Source organism: Strongylocentrotus purpuratus, unplaced genomic scaffold (assembly GCF_000002235.5).
Source record: "Strongylocentrotus purpuratus isolate Spur 01 unplaced genomic scaffold, Spur_5.0 spur5_scaffold_12, whole genome shotgun sequence".
Taxonomy (NCBI): Eukaryota; Metazoa; Echinodermata; class Echinoidea; order Camarodonta; family Strongylocentrotidae; genus Strongylocentrotus; species Strongylocentrotus purpuratus.
Genome location: NW_022145597.1, coordinates 9,635,105 through 9,646,352, shown reverse-complemented (window position 1 = coordinate 9,646,352; position 11,248 = coordinate 9,635,105). Strand labels below are relative to the sequence as shown.

The 11,248-nt window shown below is 38.5% G+C and overlaps 1 protein-coding gene across 1 annotated transcript; it reads right to left on the bottom strand.

Moving 5' to 3' along the window:
* Positions 1-7,148: 7,148 nt before the first annotated feature.
* On the bottom strand, positions 7,149-9,491 carry LOC100892824. Its single transcript, XM_030981790.1, has 3 exons — positions 9,265-9,491; positions 8,451-8,688; positions 7,149-7,802 (listed from the first exon to the last, which is right to left on the bottom strand). Exons 1-3 carry the CDS (start codon positions 9,449-9,451, stop codon positions 7,337-7,339), a joined length of 891 nt encoding a protein of 296 aa, XP_030837650.1. The 5' UTR covers positions 9,452-9,491; the 3' UTR covers positions 7,149-7,336.
* Between the last annotated feature and the right edge of the window lie 1,757 nt (positions 9,492-11,248).

The window sequence follows — 11,248 nt, the reverse complement described above, 5'->3', positions numbered from 1 at the left end:
GTTTCCGCACCATTAACGCTAGTTCGGGGATGCAATCAAGATTTGCTTTTCTAATAAATGACGACCATATTAAAAAGATTATACTGTATATAAAAAAATAGTGATGTCTTCATTTTTTCCAATACGGTTTACGATTTGCTGGGAATACCATTCAAAAATAGAAATAAAGATGCACAGAAGATAAGCTACATGAGTTCAAGGGCTTCCACGAATGATAACGGAACAAATTTGTTGTTTTATTATTTCTTTATTTAATCAAATCCATACCACCTTCGGTAAACCTTTGGCATCGTAAGACCGAAATAAACCCTCACTTTCTGTAATGATATCAGCTTTTATTAGATTTTAGTCAGGAAACACTGTTTTGAAGCTAAAGTAATATCAATCTTCATTATTTACAATTTCATCCCTATGGACTGACTCGTTTTCAACCGCGACAACGATCATTGAAAGAATCGCATATGTTTCCAATATGTTCATTTGAACCAAATTCATGACCCCATGCCAAAACTGTGTATTGACTTTAAAAATGACGCATAATGCTGTATGCAAACCATCGATTCAGTGTATGTGAACTTTCCATGCACCTATGGTCAGAAGAAGCAAACATCTTGGTGGAAACGGTGCACAACTCTTTGATTTTCACGACGTATCTTCTGCGATTCAATCAAGTCGCAGCTTGAGCACTTGAAAAAGCAAACGAAACCCAATACTCTTTAAAAACCTACTACGTTGTAGACGTATGGGACTGTAGCTGAATTCGGACTTTAAAATGGAGCAATAGTCAAGCTATATTAAAGCAGCCTGTTGAAAAGAATATAAAACCTTTGCCTTGTAGCTGTTACGAACCTAGCAACGCAAAAAATCTTAAAAAGAGATTGTACGCCCTAAAAATATCAGAATTCAAGGCGACGATTACCCAAGTATTGAGCGTTTTAAATTTTAGGGAAGGATGATGAGGGACTGCCCACCCCTTGACCTGGATTTAAAAAAAAAATCTTTAGATGCATGACTTTTTTGTTTAAATCTTATCTTCAGAGACTTAAAAAAGACACACTTTCTTTCCAATGGAAGTATTAAAATGTCCTTTTGGGGGCATTGAACCAACTTAAACATAGACTCATTGGCCCGAATTCACAAAGGAGGTTTGTAGACAAACCTAGGTTTATGTGCCTCATATGACGCGTTTTGACGTGTTTCAGACCGAGGTTCAGTCAAACCTTGGTCTGAAATGCATCGAAACGCGTCATATGACGCACATAAACCTAGGTTTGTCGACAAACCTCCTTAGTGAATTCGGACCAAAGACTTTCGAGAGACCAACATCGAAAGGCAATTCCAATGCTCTACGGCCTATCCGTGTATATCCGGACATGGGTATCAATTCAAAAATCATCAAAAGTCATGGTAATGTATGTATTGTAATGTTCGCGCAAACAAACGAAAATGGACTATATAGCCTAATGCAATTTCTTTTGATCATGTTCTTAATGTCTTCAATACTTAAAAACGTGCCTTTGCAAAATTTTCAGCAAATACATTTTCGCTTTGATATTCGCAATGTTTACCAAAAAAGTGATTTTCCACCATTATCGCGATGTGAAATAGAGACAAGCGTCTGCATGCTTTCTGCATCTCCGAGTGGTTCACTAAACTCGAGACGATGATAATTGGGCTCTTGACCTCAGCAACCGGAAGCGGAAGTGCACTTGAGCGGGAAAATAACGACCGCACGAATTCATGTCGGTAAATAACAGCCGAACGATGAGGAGAAATTTGGTATATCTATGAAAGGTTACCCGGCCTTGAAGAGAGGAAAGTGCTTTGCAAACAATCAAGCAGAAAATGATAGCATATCTACTAGTGTTTTTCACTTCGAAGGTCAATATTGCTTAAAGTCATCCATCTTCCCAAAGGTAATCATTTTTAAAGTGGAATTGATATTCGTTATTTTTGTTCCTCTCATTTGGCAAAGAGATTTGAAGGAAAAATTGTCATACAGTTTCTAAAAAGGTAATCATTTTGATATGGAATTGAAATTCCTTAATTTGGCCAAAAAGTTGAACGGAAAAGATAGTCGTACGATTTTAAATAACATTTTCAACGTTAACAAAATGGAAACTAACGCTCTTTTTCAATACGAATAATGGACTTCGAATCATCAAAATCTGAAGAAATCAATCAACGACTATTCCAAAACCCTATATTGATCTATACTTTGTATGCCCATTTATTTCGAAACGCCAGGCACAAGGCTATTCATTTCCTTCAACTTTGCGATCGTGATATCGGTAGAATTAAAACAATTATATCATCATGATAACTGATAATTAATTTCAAAAGAATTCCTTACCATAGTCGCGACCCCTGTACTCTTTTTACCCATCACCTTATGGACTTTTTCCCAATACATTTTTAAAAACAAAAAGTCCCTTTAAACGTGAGGTTTTGGGAATCAAGAAACGCATAATGTTAGTGAGGAGACATGATATAGGTAATCCAATCTTCAAATAACGATCTCTTTGAATGCGGTGAGAGAATAATGCCACTCAATTGATAGATCTTATCAACAGAGGCGCCATTATGTTCACGAGAGTTACCGCTGTTTTATAAATTATGTAAAAAATATTTAAAAAATAAAGTGCATATGTGAAGAGTTTAATTCCAGAAGGAACTAAATCTATTTTTTCAACTTCGGGAAACAAAAAATTGTTTACCAGATTTTGTACAGGCGTCTATGCAAAAGTAATATTAGAAGATGCATTTTTTCATAACTGCTCCCAAAATTTAGGTAAATAATTTCGTCGAAAGACGGGTACTTAAGTGAACAATGATATCAATAACTCCATTTTCATCACAGGTGGATTTAGCTCCTTTTTTTTTATTAAGCTCGTCATACACACAGAAAGGAAAAAGTGAATTTTAAATTAGTTAGCATTCTGAGTAAGAGACAGGTTTTTATGGAAATGTTTTAAAAAAAACACCGTCCGTTAAAACGTAAACTACAGACAACAATGGAGCCATAACATTTCTCTTTCTCTCTCTCTCTCTCTCTCTCTCTCTCTCTCTCTGTTTCTGTATGTATGTCTGTCTCTCTGTATCTGTACTATCTCTCTCTCTCTCTCTCTCTCTCTCTCTCTCTCTCTCTCATACATTGTTTCTCTCATCTAATGTCATTTTAATAGATAGATCTTAACACAAGAGGGGCCATTAATTTAATAAGAGTTATCGCCTGTTTTATAAGGTATGTAAAAGAAAAAAATAATAATAATGCGCATAGATATATATACAGACGGAAAGGAAAAGTGAAATTGAGATTAGGCGGCACTCAGAGTAAGAGACATATTTTGTAAGGTAATTTTAAAACACAGACAACAATGGGGCCATAAAGTTTCTCTTTCTCATTATTCCACTATGCCTCTCTTTCTTTCTCTCTCTCTCTCTCTCTCTCTCTCTCTCTCTCTCTCTTACATTTTGAGCAAACAATCTTAAATTAAGATTGTTTGCTCAAAATGTAAGAAAATGTGAGAGGACTTGAAGGAAAGATAAAGTTCATCTTTATATATACAACATTCACCTTCATGTACACCATCACCAACAACCAGCATGAGCAGTCAAGGACGACCTTGCTATCATCATGTTCATGGGCATCGGCAATATGATTGGTATCACCCATGGACAAATTCGGCGCCTTACCAATTGTAAATGTACCTTCACATTGCGTGGTTAAGTACTGTCCACGGTTTCGATGTCATGTAAACATCAAATCAACATCAACAGTTTAAGTATTAAGAATACGTTTTCTGATATCTACTCTAACGGCAATGGAGATTACCAAAATTATAATTCAAAGTACAAGTAGGAGTGTCGTGGTCGAGTGGTTTAAGAGATGCTAAGGTCGAGGTTCGAATCCCGACACGGCACTAAATCCTTTTGCAAGATATTAACCTGCACTTGCTACTCTCCACCTAGGTGTTAAATGGGTACCCGGTAGGATGCGACCGTCATTGTTGGTCAAACAGTTTTGAGCGTCAAGTAACGCCTGGCTGGGATGCTCCCCAGGGAGTGGAGATTGTGCACACAGTCTGTGTGGGCAGGTATTAAATCCAATGACCGAGGTATTATATCTGTAAAGCGCTATTTAACGCTATATAAAAGCGGAGTTAATATTATTATTGAAAGTTCCATTAGAAATGTCAGTATCTTTATTACTTTATCAACTGAAAGTTTGGGGAATTACAAAAATGTTTTGTCTGTAAACCCGGGCTTGTAGACATGCGTGTTAGAGTGACGTGAATATGTTCGAACATGAAGCACGTATACGATTGATATCCTCCACAAAGCCCATTAAACCTCGTGTAATGGATGGCTCGCATAAGTACCTGAAGGATCAATCTCTAAATTCTGTCAATAAAATTAAACGGAGGTCGTTTCTAGCATCATTTTTTAATGGCACGTTATAGATAATGTTTTTGTGTTAAACTTCGAACAGATGCCGAATGTTGATCCTTTAATTTCTCTTCATCCCGAAAATGAAATCACAACGAAATTTGGTTTCGTGTTTGGAAGGGTATCTGAGGGACTTATATATGGGGATTAACACCTGTTTAATAAGAAAGGGCTCTAGTGCTTAAACTTGGTTTCGAACCCTGCACCTTCCAGTTACAAAATAACTGGGCCATGACTGTTGTTCATTTACATGTATTGTAGACTGGATAAGATAGTAACTAGTTGAATGCAGTTTATATTCCTATTTCGAGACATGCACCATTGAGAAAAAAGAACCACTATCAGTTTCCCTTAGGTCGACAGTACGTTTAACCAAATAGAAACCAATACAAACCAATTTAACGACATAATAAGTACATAAGCCATCAACACTAATGCATGCAATGGATGTAACCTCCAAAAGCACATCATCGTACCAATCAATCAATCACTCCATTAGTTCTTTCATTGATGGCAAGGCCGCTCCTGATTGCGTAAATCGTGTTCTCTTTTGTCAGTGGCACAGTTGCAGGGGCAATGGGGACAAGTGCCTCCCCTCCCCCCCCCCCCCCCCCCACCCCCGTTCGAGTGGTGGAAAACAGCGAGAAAAGACTCAAAGGGAAAGAAGAAGGGCAACCCTCCCCCTCCATCAGTGGCCTTATAAACTAAGAAAATGTGCATTTCAATATCAGACTGCTACGCCCTCCCCCCCCCCCCCGAATAAAAATAGAGAGCCCTCCCCCTCCCCCTCAATCGTTTAAGTTCACCCTCAAAGGTTGGAATCATGCTACGCCTCAGCCCCTCGATCGAAAACGATTATCACTTGATCACGTACATACATGGTCCTGTTTCATGAAAGTAGTCATCAATAGCTAGTAATTTTAGGGATTATAGGCTAAGGAAATAATGGCTTTCGATAAACGCTACTTGAATAATGGACGCTGTTATAATAACTGATATACGCTACAACTATAAGCTACAAGTTACTGACAGAATGGCATTTGATATATGCTACGGAAATAATTTTAATTGTTATCAATGGTAAGTTACATAACTGTTATCGCTACTGAAATAATATCATTTGATTGGCTGTGAGAACATTTGTCATTGAAATAGACTTTAGTTGTAGCTGATATAACTGATAAAGTAGTAAAAGTAAAAGGGTGTTTATGAAGTATACTTGTGAGTGGAGTACTAATTGACTATCATTTAGTGTATCAAATTAGCAGATTTGTTTAATTCTGTATCTCTTTGACAATTTGTATAGTGGTCTTTAAGATTCAAAAGGAAAACTATTACTTTCCTATTCTTTGCGGAATTCTGCTCTGACTTTGACGACAAAATTATTTGTTTTCCTCTATTTTGTACAGTAATTTGAAACAGATTAATATGGTTTGAGTTTTCTATAAGGCCCTAGAGGGTGGGTTTATTCTGTTTCAATGACATATTAATGTCAACAAGATCCTGAATGAGGAATGATTTTTAGGGCGCGTATTAGCTGCTTTAATATACTAATCATTTTATGTTCTGCACAAATTGTTAATGGGTTATGGGTGTGATATGTTAACCGGTACACTGAAAAGAGGGATAAGGTGGGGAGATGCTTATCAAAGAAATCCGGATATTACTGGATAATGGTAGATTGCCCGATATAGTACTACAATTTTTTAAACAGAAACATGAATCGATAATGATCAAGCAATGCACTCTGTATGCGAGATCCTTATCCTTTTCTTGATTTGTACTGATCTTCCACAGTACGAAGTTCGTAAATGATTTAAGCGTATCGACTAATTTGACTTAGTAAGGGAAACGCATTTCAGATAATTAAAGCCCTTGGCCTTTGTCGATTGTTGTTTTGTTGTCTGAAGTCATGTTTTGTTGTGTTTAGCAGAGAGACCATGTTTGGTGGCGAAAGGTGTGGCGTGGCAAGGGGGACACCGACTTTTCCATGTGGCTGAAAAACAAATGACAAGGTGTGGTAGGGATTCCTGTCGTCTTCTTTCCACGTTCCACCCTTCCTCTCCTCCCATTCCTCCATCTCCACATCCCTATCTTTTTCTTTTTCTCTCTCTCTCTCTCTTTCTTTATCCCCCTCTCTTTCTCTCTCTTTCTCTCTCTCTCTCTTTTTCTCTCATTGTTTCCCCCTTTTCATTTTTTTCGCTTCTGTGCTCTTGTTTTTTTTCTACTTTTCAAACATACCATGGGGGCACTTGCCCCTCCCTCCCCCCCCCCACCTCAATATCTACGCCACTAAGAACTTTTCCAAGCGTTCACTGATGTATTATGATGCTAAGACGATGTAATGATGGAGTGTTTTTCTTTGATTCAACGACATATTTAGGGTAAGCATCATCACGTTCGCGAAGTATTAGATAGTTGAAGTGGTATCTTGTCTTTTTCGAGGGCGAACAGATCAGTTTTAATCGTAGCCATATTTCATCATAAGGATTTCTGAAGTGATGTCTTATCTGGGCCGCTGATAGCATGAATGGAATGGAGATTTTAACGATGAAGACGTACCCAAATTAGTATTAAAGAGAATATGAGTATTACAAATGGAATTACAACTGGATTGTATTTATAAACTGAATTCTGTAAATGCAGTGAAAACTGTTCAAGAAAAAAGAAAATAACTCAGATATTGGAATAAGTTGTCGTGATTATTATCCATTATCATTTGTTTTTATTAATTATTCTCGTTATCAAGCACATGTTTTTACGTTGAAAATAGTACTAATAAATTAATAAGATCAATATTAATTGGAGTGGTGTTATTTCCGCTATATTCTTAAATGAATTATTTTGGGCGTATTTTAATTTAATCTATTTTTGAAATATTCTAGCTTTAATGCCTGAAGATGACCTTCTGGAGGAACTCCCTGTACCCCGCTGGCAGCCTCCTCTGGAAGAGATTCTGTGGCACCAGGGCGTTGGCTGGAGGGCTGGAGCGTCTCGGGCGTGGTCGATTTGGAGGCCCTCCTCCGCCACCACCACCACCACCATCTACATTGCCATCCTCATCAGCATCAGCAGCCTTGTAGCAAAAGCTACCACCGGTATTGAGTCCTTGAGGGGTACCTCTGAAGCACCCCAGGATGTAGGGGAAATCGGAGGTGGTGTGGTATTGGTAGACGCCATTGGCGGTGTAGCGTCCGTGGCACTCGTCGAGGTCAGCTGAGGTCAATGTGTTTCCACTCTCGTCGACGGGGCCGTAGATTGCGAAGCCATCGAAAGCGACACCGACCATTGGGGAGGGCACGCCGGGGTTGACGTCGAAGAGGCAGCTGGACGGTTCCATGTGGTAGTGGTACCTTTGGTTGAGATAATAATGTATTATTTTTTTTTTTTAACTTTTACATTTTTTGAAAACACAGGTTCAACTTTGCTGTGATTCATACGAATAAAACATGTAATCAGAATTTTGAAATTGATATATAAAAGATGCAAAAGTCATGCAGATATAAGGGAAGGACGATTTACATTTGCAATTTTAAAAGTAATCAGTGGGGTGGCAAAATAGCGACGAAGATAGGGTCCACTTGTCAAAAATAGTTGTCGTCCGGAAAGGAAAGAACAAGTTCTACAAGGGGAAGAGGGCAGAGCGCCCTCAAACACATTGTTAAAATGTTGGAAAATCAAGAGCTATAAATGACAAGGTGGAGCCAACCTTTAAGGTAGAAAAGCGAGAAGGATTGTGCAGAAATACGGACATTTGAACTGAAGTAACAGATATGGTTTGCAAGAGGTCTCTACTGAGGCTAAGAATAGGCAAATTATTGATCCAAGTTTATTAACAGACTCCCTCTCTCTCTCTCTCTCTCTGTCCCTCTCTCTCTCTCTCTCTTTCCCTCTTTCTCTGGTTGTTCTTCTTTTAGTTCTCGTGCTCCCTTCACTTTCCTCTTTCCTTCTTATCACTCTCTTTCCTTCTTACTCTGTCCAGATTCTTCGTTCTTCCTTACCTTCCCTGCTGGTCTGGATGTCCGTCGCACATGTCGAAGACCTCGGCGCCCTCTCCCTCGACCGCGTTCTCGCCGTCAGCATCCCATGGGTTGTACATGACGATGCCGTTGACCGCGACGGCGATGGGACCGCCGGGGAGACAGGTGGTCGTGGAGGCTACCTGGGGTTCCTTAGGGACCGTACGGCTAATGGTCTGCTCAGCGATGGAGTTGGGGTTGGACTGGGCGGGGAAGGTACCTTTGGCAGCGTCAAGATGATAATTACAAAATGGTTATAATTTGTTATCATAATTTTTTTAACGGATGGGTCTCCCTATTCAGAGCCATTAATTCAATGGCTCTATTCTTCTAGAGGTCATTGTTGTTAATGTTTTGTCTGTCTGTTTTTTTTTCTCTCAAAATAAACTACTGATGCCCCCTGTCTCATGGTCTGGATGTAGCTACTCTGGATGGATGTTCATTGTTTTTTTTTGTCTGTTTGTTTGTTTGTTTGTTTATTTGTTGTTTTTCTCGAAACTAGAAATGCCCACCTGTCTCATGGTCTGAGATGTTTATACTCTGGATGAATTTGAATTGTTTTTTGTTCGTTTGTCTGTTTGTTTTTTTGTTTGTTTGTTTGTTTTTTGTTTGTTTTTTGTTTTCCTCTCAAAACTAGAAATGCCTACCTGTCTCGTGGTCTGGGATGTTGTTACTCTGGATGGATGTTGATTGTTGTTTGTTTTCTGTTTGTGTGTATGTTTTTATGTCTGTCTGTTTGTTTGTTTTTGTATTTGTTTGTTTTGTTTGTTCTTTTTTCTAAACTAGAAATGCCTACCTGTCTCGTGGTCTGGGATGTTGTTACTCTGGATGGCCCAGTTGGACCCACTGGAGGTGATAGTGACCCACCCAGTGATACCGGTGTTTCCCTCAGGTGCTCCGGTGGTGCCGAAGTAGGCCGTCTCCTCAACGGTGATGCCGTGAGCGAGGGCCACGCAGATGGCTGCAACCAATATCCGCAACATGGTTGGTATAGTACAGTGAACTTTTTTAAAGAGAAGTTTCAGTTCTGGTTGAAAAAGAAAAAGTTAAAGGATAATGCGTGAGCTTTCTCATTCTCCCCTCCTTATTATTCCCATATTCCCAAAAATATCCTCAATAAAACAAAAAACGATCGCAAAGACACTTGAAAGATCAACCTAAGAAACCTATTAAAGGCAATTTCAATAACCATGGTGCGTCGCCCTCTGAAATGTGCGAACAGGAGAGTGGATTATGTAATCTGAACATGAACTCTAAAGACAACGTCATAAGGTATTGAGATTTCCCGCTTCATAAAAATTAATTCTCAAAAGTCATTGCGACCGTGTTATGATCCAAATATCACCAGAAAGAGTCTAAGTCTTTGTACCAAGTTATCATGCCAAATGAGAGTAGTACTACCCACACAGTACCCCTTTTTTTAAAAAAAACCTACTTCATGATTAGCCCTTCCAAATCTTCTGTACAATTTCTTTCACCATGCAATTGCGGGACTGGGCTCTTTTGCAAAGCGAATGGTAAATGATGATTGAGCATTAGATTAGGAATTAATATTAAAAAATACAGCAATACCCAAATGTAAATATAATAAATATAAATAAAAGTCAATAAAAATAACAATATTTATGATAATACATGTAATAGGAATGATACAAATAATAATGATAGTAATAGTAATAATGATAATAATAATAATGATATTTAAATCATATTGGAAGTGTTTACTGCGCACATATCCACCACACAATATTACCGCTGCTCTGCGAGGCTACTGATTTTGGTGTTCACAGCATTCCAGGAATTGCTTTCTCCCGGAAGAAGGGGAATGGCAAACATAAATCAATACCAGGGCCGCAGCAGGACTCGATCCGCGGACCATACGATCTGCAGTCCGAAGACGTTTCCACTAGACCACGACACATCAACATTGGTTGTAGCATTAGCTGTCCGACGATGAAATACGACTTTCACATATGGACGGGATAATCCAACTTTTGTAATATATATGAAATCATGCAACAAAACAACATGAATGTGTAAGAACTAGTTATCATGGTTAGAAATATAAATAAATAGATAAAAACAAATGTAAAAAATAACATACCTCTCAATTGCAGCCGCAACAGAAAATGTGAGATATCCTTTTCCTTGTCCAACAGTTTTATATCCCTTAAACGTCATAAAACCTTTTCAAATTCAAAGGTCATTTTCATTGTTTTTTTCTAAGCCTTAATCATTTTGTTTTGGAAGTCTACTTTTTTTTAATCTGGGCTTGGACTCCTGAGAATTTGCCATTTGGCATCGAGGGACTGTTACGTCAGAGATTTGACGTAACGATAATTTGGCGAAATGTTTCTAGTATTTTCATTTTAGTTTGTAATTGGTATGTTCTTTTTATACTTGACATTAAAAGCGTAATTGTTAGCCTGCTAATCAACATGGCAAGGGTTATTTCAGTAGATACGTCCTTGCAAAATGTTTTTTCATCGCCCGACATAGCAAGATTGTGCAAAAATATATATTGTTCTATGACATTGATTTCTCGTGAAATGTCTCCGCTACATTGAACATTATTTAAAAGGGAATTAAAGAAAAACGAAGGAAAGTGTCGGGACATTGGGAATCTCACGGTTTTCAAACATTTTCGACCTCCCCCGCCCCTCCACACACATACACACGCACCACGCCCTTATAAATAACAAACATATGCGCACGCACGTGGGCAAATGTTTTCTAACAATCTTATGATCCGCTCCCGGTTACTACAGTACCTGGTGCGT